This window comes from Selaginella moellendorffii, unplaced genomic scaffold (assembly GCF_000143415.4).
Source record: "Selaginella moellendorffii unplaced genomic scaffold, v1.0 SELMOscaffold_9, whole genome shotgun sequence".
Classification (NCBI taxonomy): domain Eukaryota; kingdom Viridiplantae; phylum Streptophyta; class Lycopodiopsida; order Selaginellales; family Selaginellaceae; genus Selaginella; species Selaginella moellendorffii.
Window position 1 is genome coordinate 358793 of NW_003314270.1, and position 21254 is coordinate 380046.

General features: G+C 45.9%; 7 protein-coding genes across 8 annotated transcripts; 2 read left to right on the forward strand and 5 right to left on the reverse strand.

The window, feature by feature from the left end:
• Nucleotides 1-91: 91 nt before the first annotated feature.
• Nucleotides 92-646, reverse strand: LOC112345599 (pentatricopeptide repeat-containing protein At3g02330, mitochondrial-like). The gene has a single exon (XM_024672727.1). It carries the CDS (start codon nt 644-646, stop codon nt 92-94), a length of 555 nt encoding a protein of 184 aa, XP_024528495.1.
• An 11-nt stretch (nt 647-657) lies between these two features.
• On the reverse strand, nt 658-1782 carry LOC112345600 (pentatricopeptide repeat-containing protein At2g35030, mitochondrial-like). The gene is made up of 2 exons (XM_024672728.1): nt 1079-1782; nt 658-997 (listed from the first exon to the last, which is right to left on the reverse strand). The coding sequence occupies exons 1-2, from the start codon at nt 1780-1782 to the stop codon at nt 658-660; spliced, it is 1044 nt and encodes a 347-aa protein (XP_024528496.1).
• Nucleotides 1783-2101: 319 nt separating this feature from the next.
• Nucleotides 2102-3956, reverse strand: LOC9632640 (UDP-glucose flavonoid 3-O-glucosyltransferase 6). Of its 2 annotated transcripts, XM_024672915.1 has the most exons (4): nt 3830-3956; nt 3334-3736; nt 3197-3284; nt 2102-3149 (listed from the first exon to the last, which is right to left on the reverse strand). In XM_024672915.1, the coding sequence occupies exons 1-4, from the start codon at nt 3879-3881 to the stop codon at nt 2385-2387; spliced, it is 1308 nt and encodes a 435-aa protein (XP_024528683.1). In that variant the 5' UTR covers nt 3882-3956; the 3' UTR covers nt 2102-2384. The 2 variants fall into 2 exon arrangements, with proteins under 2 accessions (XP_024528683.1, XP_002967822.1); XM_002967776.2 differs by having other exon boundaries at nt 3334-3956.
• Nucleotides 3957-4881: 925 nt separating this feature from the next.
• LOC112345601 (pentatricopeptide repeat-containing protein At4g02750-like) lies at nt 4882-7344 on the forward strand. Its single transcript, XM_024672729.1, has 2 exons — nt 4882-5158; nt 5675-7344. Exons 1-2 carry the CDS (start codon nt 4882-4884, stop codon nt 7342-7344), a joined length of 1947 nt encoding a protein of 648 aa, XP_024528497.1.
• A 116-nt stretch (nt 7345-7460) lies between these two features.
• On the reverse strand, nt 7461-8770 carry LOC112345641 (6-phosphogluconolactonase-like). Its single transcript, XM_024672834.1, has 2 exons — nt 8663-8770; nt 7461-8608 (listed from the first exon to the last, which is right to left on the reverse strand). The coding sequence occupies exons 1-2, from the start codon at nt 8747-8749 to the stop codon at nt 7529-7531; spliced, it is 1167 nt and encodes a 388-aa protein (XP_024528602.1). The 5' UTR covers nt 8750-8770; the 3' UTR covers nt 7461-7528.
• Nucleotides 8771-9059: 289 nt separating this feature from the next.
• On the reverse strand, nt 9060-11678 carry LOC9630853 (cytokinin hydroxylase). The gene is made up of 5 exons (XM_002967777.2): nt 11089-11678; nt 10749-10975; nt 10345-10619; nt 9709-10096; nt 9060-9542 (listed from the first exon to the last, which is right to left on the reverse strand). Exons 1-5 carry the CDS (start codon nt 11456-11458, stop codon nt 9075-9077), a joined length of 1728 nt encoding a protein of 575 aa, XP_002967823.2. The 5' UTR covers nt 11459-11678; the 3' UTR covers nt 9060-9074.
• Nucleotides 11679-13889: 2211 nt separating this feature from the next.
• LOC112345602 (pentatricopeptide repeat-containing protein At4g02750-like) lies at nt 13890-15527 on the forward strand. The gene has a single exon (XM_024672730.1). It carries the CDS (start codon nt 13890-13892, stop codon nt 15525-15527), a length of 1638 nt encoding a protein of 545 aa, XP_024528498.1.
• Nucleotides 15528-21254: the final 5727 nt, after the last annotated feature.

Here is a 21254-nt window from a genome sequence, read left to right on the forward strand (position 1 = left end):
CTAATTGCGCCAAGATAAAGGAGAAAGCTAAAGTTGACCAGTGCAATAAAGGTCTAACCAGTCACGGCGGTCAACGGTCAAGGAACGTCAATCATCTTTTGAAGAATAGTGGAAGCAAACCGGCGCCATTGATAAACACAAGCCGAATCATCGTCTTCCATCTCCAATCCTCCCCGGCCACCTCCCCGGACTGCCCCAGCGTGTCGAGCATCACTCCAAAGTGCTCACAGCTCGGCCAGATCCCAAAGTCCGCCACCATCATCTGGACCTTCTCCACGCCCCGCCTCACCGATCCGGTGTGCGTAGCCGCCACCAAGATCCCCGTGAAGGTGATGTCGTCCGGGGTGACGCCCTCCAAGTTGAGCCCCCGGAAGAACTCCTCGGCCTCGGGGCCGTGGCCGTTCGCGGCGTACATGACGATGAGCGCGTTCCAGGAGACGATGTCGGTCTTCTCCGGGGTGGCGTCGAAGATAGCCTTCTCCTTTACGAGATGCCCGTGCTGCGCGTACGCGACGAACATCGCGTTCCAAGAGATGAGGCTCCGCTCGGGCATCGAGAAGAACATCGCCTCCGCCTCAGCGAGCTGGAAGTTCTGCGAGTAGGCCACCATCATGGTCGTCCAGGAGATCACGTTACACCACGGCATTCGATCCAGCGCTACCTTTGCGCGCGGCTCTGCGTGTAGGCGTGGATCATCGCATTCCAGGAGACGAGGTTCTTCTCTGGGATCCGATCAAACTCGAGCTTCGCCTGGTCGATCTCGCCGTGCGCGACGTAGCTCCGACAAAGGATGTTCCACGCCACTACATCCTTCACGGGCATCGATTCGAAGCACCGCCGAGCATCGTCCAGATTCCCGTTCTGGGCAAATGCCGTCGCCATGGCCGTCCACGAGACAACGTCGCGGTGCGTCACCTTCTGAAAGATCTCTTTCGCCTTGTCGATCATCAGGGCCACTCCATAAGCAGTGATAAGGGCATTCCACGAAACGATATTCCTGGTTCCCATTCGATCAAACAGATCCTTTGCTTCCACAAGACGCCCGTTCTGGGCATACCCCTGGATCATCGCCGTCCACGAGACGAGATCTCTCTCCGGCATCGTATCAAACAATTCCTTGGCGTGAAAGAGATCTCCACTCTCGGCAGTGGTCGCGACCATGGAATTCCACGACAACCGGCTCCTCGCGGGCATTCTCTCGAAGAACTTCTTCGCAAGATCCAAATGCCCCTTTTTGGCAAGTGTTGTCACCATTGTGTTCCAGGACGCAAGATTCCGCTGCGCCATCGCCAGGAACATCGCCCTGGCGCGATCGAGGTACCCATTCCTGGCATATATCGCGACCATCGCGTTGGAGAGCACCACATCCCCGTCGCCGATGGATTCGAACAGGGATTTGGCCCTCTCCAGATCGCCATTGCGCGCGTAGGCGACGATCATCGTCGTCCAGTGGACGGCGCTGCGCTGCGGGGTCCTGGTGAAGAGGAGCTCCACCTCGTCGATCCGGCCGCTGGCGGCGGACGCCGCGATGGCGATGCCCCAGGAGAACTCGTTCTTGTGCTGGATCGCGTGGAATGCCCGGCGCGATTCCTCGGCGAGCCCGAGGCGGCCATACATCTGGACCACCGCATTGGCCACGAATCGATCGCCGCCATAGCCACTGGCGATGATCTGTGCGTGGATCTTCCTGCCCACCGCGGCGTCGCCGGAATCCCCAGCCGCGCGGAGCGATTGGACGAAACGCTGGCATTCCACAAATTTGCCCTTGTCAATGCAGGGCATTTGCTAGGAATATATTTCAAGCATCATCACCTTTTCAATTTCCTCTCTTCTGCTAATTTTTCTTTTCAGCTTGCAAGGATCTGATGCAGGAATATCAACAAGAATAACCTTTTTGCCAGTTTTCTTCCTAGATTGCCATCCAAATCTTTGTCACGGGATGTTCCAGTTCGTCAGTGAAGCAGCAAGCCAGAAAAGTCTTTGTCACGTCTAAGCTTTTGGGTCCGTAGCCTACGCCAAGGCAACTTCTGGCAACCCGAAGATGATCACGCAAACTCACGTTGCAGTCTCTCTCCGGGTGGAACGAGACCATTACAGCGAATGCATCAAAGAAAAGCAAAAGCTGTGACTTCTTTCTTGGTTCCTAAACTGCCCAGCATGGGAAGGAATCCTTTCTGCAAAGATGCAGTGCTTGTCCTGCGTAGCAGCTCCGATCGCGTGAACAACAGTGCTCCATCGCGCTTTTATCGGATTTACAAACACCACCACCTCAAACCACATAGAGTTCAGTAATCTCTTCTTACTACTATGTCCTTCTGGGTCGATATCCGCAAGACGCTGCCATCTTTTTCTCCGGAGTCCTGACAGATGTGGAGGAGACGCTATTACCCAGCCAACGAGCTGATGAAGTCTGCCAAGTTATGCCCTGAGCTGCCCGGCTGGGTGGAGAGTGCAGCCTGTCGGACCAGCTTCCTCCTTTGCTTGGCACGGTTCCTGAGCTCTTGGTCCTCCATTACAGCACGCAAGCCTCGCTCGACGTCATCTGCGGACGGCACACCATCCACCCCAATATCCACCGCAATTTTGTACTCGTCCACAAGGTGCCTGCAGGTTGGGAGCTGGTCACCTAAGAACGGCCAGGCCAGAATGGGAACACCAGCCAGCATAATACACTCCACCACGGAACTCCACCCGCAGTGTGAAACTAATGCACCAATGGCCGGATGAGAGAGAACCAGCTGCTGAGGCACCCAACCTGTGAGGATTTTCCCCCTACCGGAGGTTCGCTCCACAAAGTTTGGAGGTAGCACGCGGTTCAGGTAGGCGGCCGGCTCCTCGTTCCTGGGACTTGGAAGCGACCAGAGGAATCTAAAGCCGGACGATTCGAGTCCGTGTGCCAGCTCTCGAATCATCTCGTCGCCCAAGACTATAAAGCTGCCGAAGCATATGAAGACCAGCGACGCCGTGGGTTGCTTGTCCAGCCATGAGACAAGCGCAGTGGAATCCTCGCTGTTCTTGCCGATTGAGACCGCTGTTCCTCGAATGTCTTCTTCAGAGGGTCGATCATCCTGGAGGTAGGAAGATGGATACAGAGGTCCTATGGAAATGCACCGTATCTCGGGGTACTCGCAATGTAAAGCATCCAATATCTGCACGGACACGTGAGAAATCACCCCCCACTAAATGCCCGTCTTACTGGTCCTTCAAGCTCTTCGGAAGTATTCAGTAGTATCCCGTTGGAGTGGACAAAATGCTTGGCTACGCCTTCTTTACCCAAGTAGATTCTGTAAACAAAGATCACGGAAACAAACAGAAACATAGAAAGAATGATACCCATGGGATTTGACGACAACGTCCAAAGGTAGCTCAGCCCATCGAAGAGGTGGAAGTCCGGGAACATGAACTACGCTCTGCATGTCTTGGTCCACATTCCCGCTTCGGCTGGGGCCGTGGAAGGAGAGCATGACAGCGAGATGCGCCGAAGCACCTGTGTAGAGGATATACTTTGGGATGCCTCTCTCCTCCACAGTTTGACTTGCCCAGAACATCACCATTCGATCGAGAACCACCGCTTTGGGGCGCAGCACATCGAGGTGTTTCCGGAGCGAGTCAGGCAGGGCAGTGGGAAAACGGGATGATGGCACAAGGTCGGGACGAGACTTGCGAACTCCAGGGAAAATGAAAGCCGGTCGAGGGGAAGGAGTGGACTCCATGAGAGCGCGCATTTCAATGTTTGCTATGTCCGTGGTCATTCCAGATGGGTTCAGCCACGGCAGTAGCACCGTAACACGGCAGCCCTGAGAAGCGAGCTTCTTTGCAAAGAGCATACCTGTGTTGAAGTGACCACCGCCTTGAACGGTAACCAAAACGATGTCGGCCATTCTAGATAGCCGACCTTGTCGGCCTTATCCTAACCAAGCGCTCCTGTCAGACTCCTGTAAGACTCACATATCTAGACTATTTTGATGAACTTGACTTGTTGTTAGCCAAGGGTTTCGTCTAGCACTATTTTCAATGCTTTGTTTTTTTTCCACGTGGCCAGTTCAGCTATGTAAATTTAAGATGCCGGTCGAACGAATATGCCAGTGTGATGCTTCTTCTTCACACAATGAACAGTTAGATCTCTGATTCGCAGGCTAGAGAGATTCGAGCCCCAGCGGCGCAGCTGGCGTGTAACGTATGATCCACCAGCGAAATACAGTTAGAGAGAAGAAGTCACGGACTTAACTGTGGGGAAGTGCTCGAATTGCTTGTGGAAGCGCTTCCAAGCTCCCTCGTCGGGGAAAGCTATAGTCACCTGCAAGAGATTTTTGGGACATCGCTTGCAAGCTCTCGACTGAGTCTCACATTTTTGGAATCCGGAAGCTTGAGCAGCGGGATGCCACTGTCGAAGCAGGGAAGAATGCTGTCACCAAAGTAAACCCTCTCCTGCTTTGCAAGTCCGGGTGAGCGAAAAGATCGAAAAGAAAAGAGAAACAAGCAAACCTGGAGAGCGTGGATGTCAAAGATGACGAGACTCGTCGGACTACCCCTGGAGATTGGAATGTTGGAGAGTGAAGGCCGATGTCACCCTCGTCTTCCATGCGCTCCAACGTTCCAGTCGGGAAGAACGGCACCACGACCGTGAAGGAAGCGATGGACATCCTGGGAAGAGCGTAGATCACCAAGAGCTCTCAAAGATCACGGCGGGAGAGCTGAAAGGCGCAAGGAATGCAACGTGCTGGCCACGGATCCCAGCACGAACAAGTTTGGAAATCCATCCTCGAATGTGGTGAAAGAAAAAAGAGATCGATTGCTCAAACCCACTTACATCCATTTGAGCTCGATGGAAACTGTCTCGGCAGCGACCACTCCGTGCCACATCCTCGTACTCGTTGCAATATGTCGAGGAGATTAGTTCGAGATGGAAACAAAAGGATTGTTCGCTTGAAGGAAGGCGAGGCCGCTGGAAGGCACGTCGTCATTGTGGACGATCTAGTGCGCTCTGGAGGCACTCTCAAGGAATGCCAGGTTCGTGTAGTAAGATTTCTTCATCGTTTCTTAGCCAGTGTCTTTCAGAATGTACTACAAGCGAATGGAGCCACGAAAGTGAGTGCTTACGCCACACACGGCGACTTCCCTCACCAAACCTGGGAGCGATTTCTTCACGCGGCGGGAGGTACGTAGAAACTCCATTCTTTTCTTTCTACAGGAAACTTGTCAACGCTGTTAGCATTTCAGATAGCGAGAAAGAATTTTCTCACTTTTGGATCACAGATTCCTGAGTCCTAATTGGCAGGGCACCCTTTGAAGTTCTCGTGCTGGTTGGTTCCTCCATCTCTAATTTTATTACTCTTCCTTTTGCTTGAGAGTTGATCCAGTTTTCTCCTCCACCTCCTTTTCAGGGCAGGATTTTTAATTTTTAATTTTTTCCTTTTGTTCTTCAGTTTATTGACAAGTAAATGAGCCTATCTTTCCGAATTTACTTACAAGCGTAGATTATGAGTTTTCCACATGGCTGAAAGAACTAGAAGATCTACAAACTATAATAGCGCATTTTTCCCGTCAATTAGCTGTCACTGGCTGGTGAAAACGAGTTGCGCCTGGTTGCCACGGTGGCGGTCCAAGTACTTAAAGCATGTACTTTGTAGATTCTTTGAAGAATATGCCAGTTTGATGCTTCTTCTTCCTCTAGGCGTCCATAATGCGAACGATTTGATCAGGATGCACGGGCGATTGGGAAATGCCGCCAAGGCTCGGGAGATTTTCGATCTAATTCCCGTGAAGGATCGTCTGAGCTGGGACTACATGCTGCTGGCCTACACCCAGGGCGGGTCGATCGACGAGGCATGGCGGATTTTCGATCAAATCCCGCAGCCCAGCGTGTTTTCCTTCAACATTTTGCTGTCGGCGCTCTCGCAGAGCGGGGATTTTCGCGGGGCGCGCCGGATCTTCGACGGGATGCCGCAGTGGGATGTGGTATCGTGGAATTCGATGCTGTCCGCGCACATCCAGCACGGAGACCTGGCAGCCGCGCAGAGATTTTTCGATTGTATGCCCGAAAAAACTATAGTCTCGTGGAACGCGATGGTGTCTGCGTATGCCGCGAAGGGAGACACTAGCATTGCGAAGCTTTTGTTTGGCAAGATGCCCCAATGGGACGTGGCTTCTTTCAACGCAATGTTGACTGGGTTTGACCAAGAGGACTACGTTTTGGAATTGCGAAGATTTTTCAACGCTCTTCCGGAGGCCAATTTTGTCTCTTGGACTATCGTCTTAACAGCATATGCCCGCATTGGGCATCTTTTTGAGTGTAAGGCCCTCTTTGATGCGATGCCACACAGAGATATAGTGGCATATAACGTAATGCTCTCGGCATTTTCCCAGCACAGTACTGGGAAAGATTCCAAAGCCTTATTTGATACCATGCCACAGTGGGATATGCTTTCCTGGACATCACTTTTAAACGCATATATCCAAGACGGGCATATTGAGCGAGCCAAACGTACATACGACACAATGCCAATGCAGGATACAGTATCATGTACGGTTATGCTTACATTTCTCTCTACGTATGGTGCCATAGTCGATGCTAGGGTGGTCTATGAATCTTTGCCATGCAAGGATTTAGTTTCACAAAACGCAATGCTAGCGGCGTATGCCTCAAAAGGGTACCTTGAAGAAGCTCGATTTTTGTTTGACTCCATGCCACAACGAGACCTTGTTTCTTGTACTAATATGCTCATTTCGTATGCCCAAGTTGGTCATCTTAACGACGCAAAACGTGTTTTCATTTCCATGCCGGAGCATGACGTAGTATCTCGGACCGTCATGCTCATCGCATATGCCGTGAATGGGCATGTTTTAGAAGCCAATAAAGTGTTCGATTTGATGCTAGAGAGAGATCTCACCGTCTGGAGCGCCATGCTGGCTGCGTATGCCTACACGGGGCACTCTTTTGAAGCCCGCCACCTTTTCCAAACCATGAATTTCATTGAAGCAGCTGGTGAATCCTGCTTTGCACCCATTTTGATTTCCCTGGGACATGTTGGTGGGCTCGACGCCGCAAGAAATTGCTTCGTGTCGTTGCAAGGGGACTTCGCGTTAAAGCCTACCAAGCAACATTACGCGTGCATGGTGGACCTCATTGCCAAGGCAGGGCATCTGGAAGTTGCCGAGCTTCTCTTGGAAACCATGCCGTTTGTGCCTGATGCTGTGGATTGGACGTCCCTGCTTGGAGCTTCCAAATCTCAGGACAATGTCAAGCAGGGATTCTGTGTTGCAAAATCCGTGGTTGGCATGAACTCACAAGAATCAGCTGGTTATTTACTACTGGCCAACATGTTACACGCAAACAAATCCTGAGGATTTCCTACGACCATTGCAAGTTTTGTATTTTCTTTCCAAGTTTGTAGCTTGCAAGTTTCAATCAATGATCCAAGCTATGAAAGAACAGCATGAAATCAGAAGAGAAACATGAATACCGTCAAACACAAGATTATCCTTGCAAGTTCTATACTCTCATAGATGGAGAAAATACATTCTAAGGTTACATGAACTGGATGAAAGAAGGAGCTTGTACGCCATCCAAGCTAAAAACCACGCTCAGCCTCCCCGTTTCTACATTCCTGGAAAGAACGTTCACCTTGTTCGAGTTTTGGAGCCCAACCACGACCATCTCCCCGGACCGATCAAACGCAAAATGCCGAGGCCCAGAACCCCCGACTCGATCCAGCCCAAGGAAGGTCAGGCCACCGTCACCTTCAGCGTCCACTCCAAACACCGCGATGGTATCCTCGGCGTTACCACGGTTGGACGCATACAAATACCTCCCGTCCGGCGAGAGAGCCACCTCCGCCGCCGTGCACGCGCTCTTGTTCGCTACGCTATCATCCAGAGTGGACCAGCTCTGGATCAAACGCAGTGCTCCATTCCCCGGATCATACGAGAGCTGGCTCACGCTGTTTGCGAGCTCGTTGATCACGTACGCGAATCGCTCGTCGCGGGAGAAGATAAAATGCCGAGGACCCGACCCAGGCTCGAGTGAAACCTCCGGAGCAGCGGCCTCGTCGAGCTTCCCAGTCGAGACGTTGAGGACTCGGGTGTGGATCTTATCAGTGCCGAGATCACAAACGAAGACAAACTTTCCCGAGGAGTCCGTGATGATCTGGTGGGGATGAGGAGCCTCTTGCCGGGGATTGTTGCTCGGCTCCGTCAGGCCTGGAACCTTGATCAGCGAAACCGGTTGCTGGTGATGATCCAAGAGCACACCGTGGTGGCGACTATGGTCGACTTGGAGAACGCCATAGCTGCCACCGTTGTAGTTCGCGAACAAGATCCACTTGCCGCTGGAGTGGATGCTAATGGCAGCCGGGTCCGCGCCGCAAGTGGAGGCGGGGTGGCCGAGACGAGTGAGAGAGGTGTGGTGTGGAGAGAAGGAGAATGCCTCGAGAGCGCCACTCTCCACTTCGTTTACGGCATAGAGAACGTTGCCCAGCGTGGCCAGAAAGGTGGGATTGGTACCTGATGGAAACGAGGCGATGGAGTAGAGATGGTGCTTGTCCAGCGCTAAGAGGTGGATTTCATCGCTGTAGCCACCGACCAACAAGAGCTGCTTCGTCATCTTGATCTAGAAAAGAAAAAGGGCTTTTGTGAAAGCAAAAGAAATGTGAAGGTTGCGTACCCGATGTGATGATGATAATGACGATCGAACAAGATAGATTGATACGAGGAGAAGGAGAAAGCGGCTGGAATCATGGAGAAATCCCATTGTTGGATTGTAGAATCTCCACGGGATTGGATTCGTACGAATTCTGTGACCTCCTTTTTCGTAACTCCTTTTCTTAAAAAAAATGGACCACGAAATTTGTATGGGAAAGCACTTCTGGAAGCACACATTCGTGCTGGGGACCTAAAGTCGCGGACAGACAAAGCCAGCTATCCATCCGGGCATTCTCGAGAATAAAAAAGTTCTCAACTCAGAAGGCTGGGCACTTTGCTTTAGAATGTCATAGTTATATGTATGAGCTCTACAAAAATTGTCAGTGTACAGTGGCTGTGGTGGCAACCTCGTGTTTGGATCATAAGATAGATGATCATCCTGGCGATTTTTCTCCGTCCTCTATGTTGTAGTGCGCAAGCATAAGCTGCATTCCATACCTGGGCTTGAGCGTGATGGCAGTGACCGGAGCGTGCCTGTAATTGGGAGAGATCTTGAACTCGAATCTCTGGAGGATCATTGCCAGGACCACTTTGGCCTCCATCATTGCAAAGCTCTGCCCGAGGCAAGCTCGCGGCCCCAGCGAAAATGGCATGAAACTCCACAGCTTTTGGTGCTGAAGCTTGCAAGCCGCCGCCACTCCATCGGCGAATCGGGCCGGGTTAAAGTGGAGGGCGTCGTCCCCCCACACGTCTTTGCTGTGGTGGAGTGCCACAATGGGTATCCAAAACGTAGTCCCCCGCGGATATTTCACGTCCTGGATGCTCAAGTCCACCAAAGATTCCCTCACCAGTGCCGGCGCCGGAGGATATAAACGGAGTACCTCGTTGAGAATCATTCCCAGCTGCAAGAAAGAAAAGAAAAAGGTGGCGAAAGATTAGTGTACACACAGAGAGAAAGAGAGAGAATTTCTTCCAAGACACTCAAAAGCAGCTACGTGGAGTTATGACTTTGGCCTAGGACAGGAGGTGGACTAGTTGGCGTGCAAAGTATACTGTAAAACAACTTACAATCTTTAGCTTGGGAAGGACATCGGCATCCGGAACGGAGGACTTGGACGGGAGATGCTCCATCACTTCGGCACGGCCGCGCTGCTGCCACTCTGGATTCAAGGCCAGAAGCATCAGAGTCCAGGTGAGCAGCGCCGATGTGGTCTCGTGCCCCGTGAAGAAGATGGTTTTGCACTCCTCCACAAGCTCCGGCGTGTCAAACTGCTGTGCAGCTGCTGCTGCTTCGGACTTGTCTCGCTCGCTCTCGGACAGCATCAGTCCCAAAAAGTCGCTTCCATACCCGTGCTTTTGTCGTCCCGCACGGCGCTCCAGTACAAGCTCTCGCAGCGCTCGCTCCATGTCCCTTTTGATCCGGGAAGCTCTTCTATTGGCAGCCGTGGGGAGCATCCTAAATGATCTTTACTTTAGTACTGGCTGTTGCATGCATTATAAAGAAATATAACAATAGAATAAGGTGGTGGAAGAACCAGAAGCTAATGGAGGCAGGCAGGACTTTGATATACAAGGTATATAAATGGAGGAATCATTGGAAATCATGCATGCTTTGTTCCACGCAAAGGTTGATGGCGATGGAGACACAAAATAGAGGGAGTGAAGGAACCTTGAGTGCGAGAGAGGATTTTTGTGATATCATACCTGTTGCATGGAAGCCAGAGAAAACGATTGGACTGAGCGAAAACTTTCTGGAGGCACGTCAGGAGCTGGAACACCCTCTTGCCTTTTTCGTGACTGCTGGTGCTGCTAAACGCGGTACGAGCAATTACATCGGCCGTGGCCATGGATAAGTAATAGTTGATGTCGATCTCCGCGGATGATCCATCGCCGCTCCTCCTCGAGCTCTTGTTGTCAATGATTTGGCTCCACTGGCCCAGCATTTGAGACGTGCTCGCCACCATCTCGGGTACCATTTTCTGCCAATAATTATGCCTCATGAATTCATATCATATAGAAAGATAGAAAGTAAGAGCTTGCTCAAAGAAGAATTAACTTCTTCAAATCCAAAGAAGTATATGTCTTTGGGAGGGAAAGAGAGATCTTACCTTGAGCATTTCGGCATGGAACGCCGGGCCAACGATGCGTCTCCGGTGAGCCCAGCTCTCTCCATTGGCATACACCATTCCATTCCCAAGCAGCAGCACACCACCCTTTTTGAGTAGCAGCGACTTTCCAAAGTGCTCGGCCTTGGTGGACAAGATCTCCTTGATCATCTCGGGCTCCACAACCGTGATCCTCGGCTCCATTCCCCACCAGAAGAGAAACCTCTTCCCTGTCACACACACACATTAGTTAGTTTACAAGTCTTTGGAGAAGCTTGGCAGAGAAACAGAGGAATGTGTGCTAGAAGTGTGGATATGGGGGAGGGAAATTCGAGCTATATACCGTAGATGGCGGACCAGTATGTAAAGTGGGGGCATATCCTGGGAAGAAGATCATGGTCGCCAACTCGCATGTCCTTGGATGTTGCCAGTTCTCTCATCTCGGATACTTGGTGCATGTTTCCAATCAGGAACTTTGGAGGGGGGCCATCCAGGCCTTGCTCGAGGAGACTCTTTCTCAGGTGGACATATCTGAAGGCCACGGACGCGCTCCACACCAGGATCACGAGCAAAGAGGCGAGGAAAACGAGCATTGGCGCGGCAAGGAGGAGCATTGGGAGCTTGAGGGAGATTCCCTGGGAAAATGCAGGCAAATTATGACTCATTCTCTGGAAGTCTGGAATCGATGAATTGCTGGGTGTGATTGACACCATCCCTGTGTCACCAGCTTCAAGGAAATTCCCGGCAGCGAAGAATGCAGCTGGATTTGCCAAGAAAAGTATAAGTGAAGTATGTGCCTGCCTTGATTGACAAAAAAAAAACAAACAAAAAGGGAGAATTGGAGAAGAAGATGAGCAAGTTCTCAAGGAATCTTTTAAATGGATAGAGAAAATATGAGCAAGAATGCTCTCTCTCTTTCCCTCTTTGCCTCTCTCCTCTCCTTGTCACACACTCTTTTCTTGTGGAGAACTTTAGAAGCACTCCCTATATACGCAAGGCCCAGAGCTTTGTGGAATTGTTATTTTAGCATAACTTGCTACCAAACAAATGGAGGCTCTACACCAGTAAATGCACTGGGAATCTAGCTGAAGAAAGAAGCAAGGAAGAAGAACTCTCTTATATCAACAATCACTATAACACTGAATCCACAACGCGGAACTGTCCAACTCCTCGCAGTAGTAGTGAAGTGAGGGGTTTTTTCTTTTCTTTAAAGCTTTTGAAAATGCATACATTAGTTTGTCACTGTGTTGATGTCAGTGCCAAGAATTGCTAGAGAAAAGGCCATGCTGACTTATGGCTAAGCTAAGTTAAAGGTTGTGTCGTATGTGTCGGTGTTTAGAGTGTTTGAACTCTCGTCCGTGGCCAGTTGTAAGAAATCCAAGCCCAAACCAAAAACGCCGATTATTTTACGTAAACACGTGCAAAACAACGCGCCACCTTTTGCAATGATCATCGCCATAATACAATGTTTAAGATCTTAGGTTCGGGCAATGGAGAGGATTGAGTGAGATGTTGCAACTGTAAAACTAAAGCAAACAAACCCTTAGAAAAGTGCTTTAAGTAGATATATAAATGTTTTTCTCTTTTTCTTCAACTTGCTAGCCGGACAGCCAATCATCGAACAACCACGAGCAAGAAATTTCACATTTATTCTCCTTCAGAGGAATAAGGTGATGTAAGGAAAAATCTCTGATCTCTGCCACTCTTTGGCATCATCGTATTTCATTTGTTCGGACCGTAGGCAGGTTCTCAATAAACAGGAGCCTAAGTCTTTCCATGTTTCTTTTTCTCGCGGCTCAACACTTGGCACACAATTTAATTTGATTCCTCCACCAGGCATCACTGGATTTCACTTCACTCCCTCCTCCGAAGTGCAACCATGAGTCACTCATCAATTTCAATCACTTCGGACAGATAATATCATGGCTTGGAATATATCTAGGCACACTCTTGTCAAAACCACCATGATTTCTACTTGTTCCAACGCTTTCTTTTCCAGTAGTGTGATCTCATGTAAGTTCAAAAACATGTAATAATTAATATATTTGGAAGGCCCTGCTCGAATATTTAAAGTACCAACTTTTAAATATTTAATATTTCCATGTTAAACCCAGTAGTGGTGTAGCAAGAGCATGGCAGTAGCAGCAGCAATGGTTTGTGCATCAGGGGGCCCTTTGGGATTCAGTCCAGTCCGCCTGGAAAGCAAGAATAAAGACCACATGTCATGCTAGAACATAATATTTTGGAAAAAGAGAGAACAAATATATAAAGCCAGAGAAACAAGCAACGAGAGGAGCTCTACGTGTGTCGTGGGCCTTCCAACCAAATTGAATGGAGCTTTCATGTTGATTCCCCCTACCACCTTGCAGCTTATTATTTTCCACAAGTCTGAATTTAGAGCGATCCAATGTATACATGGTTCCATACATTAACGTTTACTAACTATATATGGGTAAAAGTTGCTCCATTTACAATTTTATTCTCGGATTCGGCGGTCACCTCAAAAAAAAGGGTGAAAAAAAGCAAAATAACATGTATATGTCGTTTTGTGTCTGTTTGTTGTGTGGATCTTTATGCAGGAAGTCACATGGCTTTTTCTTGCATATTTATGAAAGCAGCAGCTCTTGCCCGAAGGATTTCTCTGGAAACCCTGATATTGATATCGGTGGCTATAGTCCGGGACACGGGTCGTTAGTTTGGGGATCCATCCACCAAAGTATGCCAAAGGCTGCAGCTGGAATCCAACTATAACAAAAAGTGCAGCGAGATCTTTCGAAGGTGTACACAACCATTCCAGAATTGTTGGCTTATCAAAGTCAATGAAAAAACTATATGTGTTGCTTCATCAAATATAACTATATCATTGTGTTTTCATGACAAGAAACTAGACACTAGGTAATATTTTATTGTCAAGACCCAGTCTTCTCACTTGGTGGGCCTCAAAATCATGTATTATTATCGAAAAAGGTGGAGAAAAACACTTTCGGGTGTGACGGTGATCCAAAAGACAAAAAATATGATACTAGAAATTCTTTTAAAATGATTTTGTGACATTCTAAAAGATGATTTTGTGACAGTCAGACAAGTCAACTCCTTGGACTAAAAGTCAAATTCTAAAAGTCAACTCCTGAAAAAAATGGGTTGATGGACGTGGTGGCAAGTTGCGAGCAATGGAATCGCCACGACACCATTCGCGCCATTGAATCGTGCAGGAGCTTAACAAGGGCTCTCGGCATCCACAGCCGCATCCCCAGAGATGCCACTGACGTGTTCATCAGCAACAAGCTCGTGGACATGTATGGCAAATGTGCCGGCGGGATCGCCCATGCCAGGGCGGTCTTTGATTCCATGCCCGCCAGAGATTCCTACTCTTGGGTCTCGATGCTCTCGGCATATGCCCGTTCTGGGAATCTGGATCTTGCCAAGTCCGTGTTTGATTCCATGCCGGATCTCAACACTGTTGCTCACAATTCCATGCTTGCTGCTTACTTACATAGTGGAGATCTTGATAGTGCAAAGAAATTCTTCGATTCAATGCCAAGAAAGGATGTGGTTTCTTGGACGACTATTCTTGCAGCACATGCCCAATCAGGGGATGTTTTTCAGACAAAGGTTTTATTTGACTCAATGCCCTTCCACGATCTAGTCGCTATGAACGCAATGCTAAGCTCATACACACTAAATTCTCGAATGCATGAGGCTGAAATATTTTTCTCAAAAATGCCCGAAAAAGATTTAATCTCGTGGAATGCACTTGCGACTGGGTTTGCCCAGACCCGGCAAATTGACCGAGCTAGTCGGATCTTTGAATCGCTGCCTCTCTTGGACCTCGTCTCTTTTAATTCCATGCTATCGTCACTTGCCCAGGGCGGAAATTTGGAGCGCGCAGAAGTTTTTCTTGCACGAGTTCCAGAGTTGTGTTTGATCTCCTGCAATGCTATGGTTGCGGCATATGCCCAGTTCGGGCATCAAGAAGAATCAAAGAAGTTTTTTGATTCAATGCTACAGAGGGATCTTATCTCGTGGAATGCCCTTCTTGGAGCATACACTGAAGCTGGTCATTTAACTCAGGCTACTCGAGTTTACAGTTTAATGCCACAGCACGACCTCATTTCGTGGACGGCCATGATTGAGGCATATGCCCACAATGGGCATATGGACAGGGCTAGGGCGCTGTACGACTCTATGCCGCAGCGGGACATGGTGTCGGCCACTGCCATGGTGGCATTGTACGGACAAGCTGGATATCTGAAAGATTCTGTCGCTGTTTTTGAAAGTATGCCCAGCCATGACTTATTCTCGTCAAATGCGATGCTCTCGGCCTATGCCCAGAACGAGCATATGAAGGAGGCGAAGCTCATCTTTGAGAAGATTCCATATCCCGATATGGTATCTTTTAATTCTATGGTTTCTGGTCTTGCGCAGAATGGCCATCTTGAAGAGGCGAAACAGCTTTTCGAATGTATGGAGTTTCGGGATTTGGTTACTTGGAATGCTATGCTCGCAGCAAATGCCCAACGAAGCTACTTGCCAGAAACTTTGGGTCTTTTTAATGCAATGCCCGAGAGAGACCTGTACACTCTCACGTCGATGGTGGCGGCGTTTTCTCTCGATGGACAGGTTCACAAGGCCTTTTACGTGTTCTTTGAGATTCCACACAAGGACATCCACTGCTGGAATACGATGCTATATGCGTACGCTCAAAACGGGCAAACAGCCCGAGCAAGAAAGCTCTTAGAGACAATGCCCAGTCCGTGTGTGTCTCCTGGACGATCATGTTGACGGCGTATACAGGAGCCAAAAACTCAGTAGATGCGTTTCAAACTTTTGACATGATGAAAATGGTGGAGATTCCCACCGATGCTTGTTTCATATCGGTGCTTATCGCGTGCAGCCACAAAGGCCAGGTTTACTTGGCGATGGCCAATTTTTCGTCCATGATCGTAGACTTCGGCATGGAGCCAAGCAAACAGCACTACACCTGCATTGTGGATGTTCTCGCAAGGGCTGGATACCTAAGAGAAGCGACGGAGCTCGTCACGGTGATGCCATTTGTTCCAGATAATTTCGACTGGACGTGCCTGCTCGCAGCTTGCAAGAGTTACAGCGATGTGGAGCAAGGCAGCCGCGTTGCCAGGTTTGTGGTTGACTTGAATCCTCCGGACAGTGGAGGGACGTTTGCGCTGCTTGCAAATCTCTTTTCAATTGAGAGGCAGATCAAACTTGATCTTCCACGACAATGTGTTATACCAAGTAAAAAAACATAAAAACACCCATACAGGTCTTGAACATGTAAACAATTTGGCCCATGCAGGTCTTGAACTTGTGACCTTGGCCTTATTAGGACCACGCTCTGACCAACTGAGGTAATAAGCCTTGACATTGAATTTAGAAAAATTAAAAATTTAATTTAATAATAATATATTTGAACATGGAATTACAACATAATTGTGTGCCTTACCAACAATTTTTTTGCATCAAGGAAAAAACTTTATGTCACGCTGTGGCAAGGAGCTGCAGATAATATATTAAATGTTGGTTAAATATATTTTTGCAATTAACAATGGTAGTTATCACATATAATTTTTGGTGGAAGTTAGAAAAGTAAACAATTAAATATTTACTTTTTTCATTTGGCAAGAAATTTAATTAATTTGCATTGTTGTAGAATTATAGTATTGATTAAATATATATTTTAGTAACTCTTTAAAACTAATAATATGAGTAATAAATTTGTTTATTGCTTTAAGCAACATAAATATTACTATTAATTATACAACTATCATATCATAAATATATGCAATTATATGCATTCTATTTTTATATTTTTTAAATAATTCCATTTTCTATTAAATACACTAAAAAGGACATAAATATTTTTATATAATTTTAAATAATTGTGATATTTAAATTAACTAATTTAGAGGTTACTAAAATTGAGTAATATAACTAACCACCCAAATGAAAATGCTACCTTTAATGCCACATTGCATAATTATGTAATTATTTTTATACACAATATTTTCACTTAATCAAAAAATTAGTTTTAGTGTGGAGATTTTAACTAAAATTTAGAGAAATTATCAGTCTCATAACATCATGTAACCACTAAAGCAACATAAATTTTATTAGCCCAAATCCAAGTAACACACCTACTCTAACTATTGTAAAAGATATAAACTTAAAGTACACAGCAAATAGTTAATTATGCCTAATAAGTTTATATTGAGTATCTTATTTAAAACATTAATGTGGTGATTAAATATCTAGACTACAATAGTATATATAATAGGTTGTAACATTATTGGATCTATACAAATTTTATGAAGTAATATATATTATTAGGACATTTAGAAAATAAAACAACTTTGCAACTTTATTGTTTAACTTTTAAGAAAGTGCATGGTAAATATTGAAGAAATGTGATGAAAATCAACTAATTTTTTAGTAAAAAATTAAAAATCAATAATTTTAGGGTTATTTCAACTACTTTTTAAATTACATTGTTATGCATTCACCCAAAGAATGTGTTTCCTTGTTTCTAGCTATCAAGGAAAGTGGCCACTCAAGAAACCCAAATTAGATGATTACTTCTTAACAGCACATTTGAATTTCAAAGTTGCTCACATTTCAATCTCATGTGGGAAGTTCATATAAAAATTCTTAATTGAGCAAGTTTATATTACTTTCCAGATTCATCCACAACAAGAAGCCTTTAGCATCTAGTGCCAAGCAACACCCTTAGATCCAAATTGAACCAAGAGATCTTAGTTGAATTCCTGGAGAGTATGGAAGAAAAGTTTAGTGCTACTTGATGTCTTAAATTAAGAAATTTATAAGGAAATCAAGGAATGCAAAAATAAATATGATAGTGAGGAATGTTGGAGCTTTGGCTTACCCAAGATAGAATCATGAGCTATAGTCTGAACTACAAGCTATAACTGGAAGGCTAGTGATGTGATTGTGTATGAAAAATTTCAGAGTTATCATTTCAAAAAACATAAACCAATGTTGTTGAGACTCAAACACAAAAGAGATCCTTCCCTGGCATCATGAAATCACAAACTAATGCTTCTTCTACACACAAAATTTGAGAGAAAGTAATGGAAGAGATACTATGGTTGAATTCTCCGATGGCAAGCTGTGTGGCATTGGGGAGCTGCTACTAATTATTGAGGCAGCTTAATCATGATTCGTGGTAATAATAATGGTATATTTGGCATTGTAGAACACAACAGAAAAAATGTAAGTGAAGCAGTGAGCCAGAACGAATAGACTCAATATCTTGGATGAGCCTAGTTGGCGATCCACGAAGAGGCTGGTAAAGGTAACAAACAACAGCAAAGTGGTGCTGCTGCATGCTAATATGATCTCATTCAAGCATTTCTAGCTAAATCATTCCTTAAGTTGAAAGTGCTTGAAAGAGAGTGAGAAACACTTAACACTGGATATTATTCGTGATCTGTGTATGAAGCTCTAGAGGTTTGTGCACAAGCTCAGTTTCAATGAGCTCAATGCACCCTGTCCATGGCCTTGGCAAGTTTGTCGTGAAGAGTCATGTTGAGATATAAGCGGGAACTCAAGTATGTGGACTATGCTATTGTACCTTTGAGTTTTCTCTAACATGGTATTGGAGCTCCACTCCTCTACTCTCAGCCATGCCATTGCTCATGTGGGTCTGTAAACAGTATGGCATGATAGAGGAACAAAGCTGTTTGTTTTCAGTGGAAAGGATTTTGGTCTCTGGAAGAAACTCATGGAAGCATGGGTTCAATTCCAAGGAGTGTATGGCATTATGGATCTCTCTAATCTAGAGCCAATTGTCAGTCATGGATTGGAGGCTTAAAGGGCTTTGAGGGACTGGAGGACCAAGAATCAATGGGCTGTTGGCTGCCTACTTGAGTCATAGGATCTTGATCAAGGTGGATATGGGAAAAGGAGGAGCCCATGTTTAGAAATGGCTGGATCACACCTATAGCAAGAAGAGTGATATGGAGGTCATGAGGATCCATTCATTTCTAAATGTGTGTGTTTTCCAGAACAAGGGTGATATGTTGAACACATGAAGTGTTTAAACTGACTATTTGTGAATTTGGCTGCAAAAGGTAAAGAGCATAAGGTTGTAGAAAGTGAGGCTCTATAAAACTTTGCCACAAGAATGGGAAGGGTGTGCAAAAGAGCTGATGAAGGAGCCAAATCTCACCTTCAATGATGCAATCAGCAGATTGATAAACACCTCCTTGCTACACAAGGAGGGAGCACAAACCCATAAGGCTCATCAAGCTATGTATGCAAGATGCAGCCAGCTAAATGTGGCAAACAAATCATGTGCTAAACATGGTTGCAATGTGCAGTGAGGAGGCATGCCAAGAACTGGAAGTGGCTACAATGGATATGCTAGGTGAGATGAGGAAAACTCTCAAGATGGAGCTGCTAAAGGCTCTCAAGGTTGTAGAGCTGCTAAGAGCTTGTGAGGGAGTAATCATTCAAGTCATAGATGAATCTAGATGCACTGATCATGACCAATTCAAGTTGTGTTGGGAGCATGGTATGACTGCCCTAATATCTGGAATGAAGCTTTTACATGGGGAGAATCAAGGAAACTTATATGAGATTACTTTAGGAGGGCAGTATGTGGTAAATATTGAGCATCTTCCTTTGACTAGAGCAAAAAACAATAATGTCTTTTTATGGCATTGCTGCTTCGGGAATGCCAACTATAGAGTTATGCAGGAAATACACATGAAAGGCATAGTCATAGGACTTGACTTGAAAAGAGAGTTTGTTGATGCCTTTTATGAGTTGTGTGTGCTTAGAAAACACCATTATAGAAATTACCACTTATGCTAATTTGTGTGGACCAATGGAGGTCCCAAGCTATTTTGGAGCAAGATACTTTATCATGTTTATTGATGATTACAACAGGAAGATGTGCATCTTTTTTCTTCGAAATAAAAGTGAAGCTATTGAAGCTTTTAAATTCTATAAATCCCATTTTGAGACAAAGCTTGAGAGAAGACTAAAGGCCATACAAACTAATGGAGTCAAAGATCACTTCAATAATGCTTTTCAACAGATTTATTTTGCTATTAGAATTTCCCACCAAATTATCACTCGGTACACTTTTCAACATAATGGCATTGCTGAGTGCAAGAATCACCCATTTGTGAATACTACCTACAGCCTCTTGGTGGGAGCTAAGTTGGATAAAAGCTCATAGCATCATACATTCAAAATCGGTTGTTAACAGTTGCCTTGAGTGGGAAGACCTTTGAAGAGATGTGGACAGGGAAGAAGTCAGATGTATCTCACCTCTGTGTTTTTGGTTGTGCCACCTTTCTGACTAGCTATGCAAGAAACTAAATCCGAAGAGTCAAAAGCTTATCTTCGTTGATTATGCACAAAATAAAGAATATAGTTGGCAACCAAAGAGACAATCATCAATACAGATGTGATCTTCATTAAAGATGACTTCTCCCAGCAAAGCCAAGGTGAGCCACTATCCACTGGCTTTGTCAACAAAGATCTTTTAGTTCTTATATTCCTTTTTGGCTTCAAGGAGGATGCACTGATTATTGATGAAGTAAGGATTGTTACCTTCGAGCATGATCCACTAAATGATACTTGGCCAGAACTAACTCTAGTCCTTGACCCTGTTGATGAGCAATAGAATGCTCCATGTTCTCGCTGTTAGCAAGGAATGCCAAATCTTGCACCTCTAGTTGAGGGTCTATGCACAAGGAAGCCTTCTTTAAAAGTCTTGGAAGATGCTATATTTTTAGTCGATTAAGATGAAGTTGAGTTTTGCATTTTTGTTAATTGGAATGTCCCCTCAACCTATAATGAAGTTGTGGTTTAAAGTCTCACTTACAAAGGCTGTCAACAATGAGATGGATGCCTTGGTCAAGAACAACATGTTTATAGAATGTGTGCCTCCCCTAGGCTAGAGGCTCGTTGATTATAAGTGGGTCTTCAAAAAGACATATAATGCTAATGGTGATGCTACCCACTACAAAGCACACTTAGTTGCAAAAGGTTTCACATAAATATGAAGTGTGGGCTATAGTAAAACTTTCTCACCAGTTGTCAAAATGGCTAGTGTGTGGACAATCTTTGCAATAGCAAATGCTTGGAGGTGGAAAGTTCACCAAATGAATGTGAAAATCTTAATCTTGATAATCTTAATGAAGACATCTTCATGGATATACCACTTGGGTTTCACAACCATGAGATTTCTGGGAAAATATGGAAGCTCAAAAAGGCCTTTTATGCTCTTAAGCAACTTTCTTGTATTTAGTATCAAAAGTTTGATATGGCCTTGCGTGAAGAAGGCTTTCTTCATGCCTTGGTAGACTATGTTAAAGGCTATAATGATGCCATAATAGTCATTGCATTATATGTCAATGACCTCCTCATCATTAAAGGTGATGATAATGTCTTGGCACTAAAGACATCTTTGGCTAGACATTTCTAAATGAAAGACCTTAGGGAACTCAAGACACTTTTGGA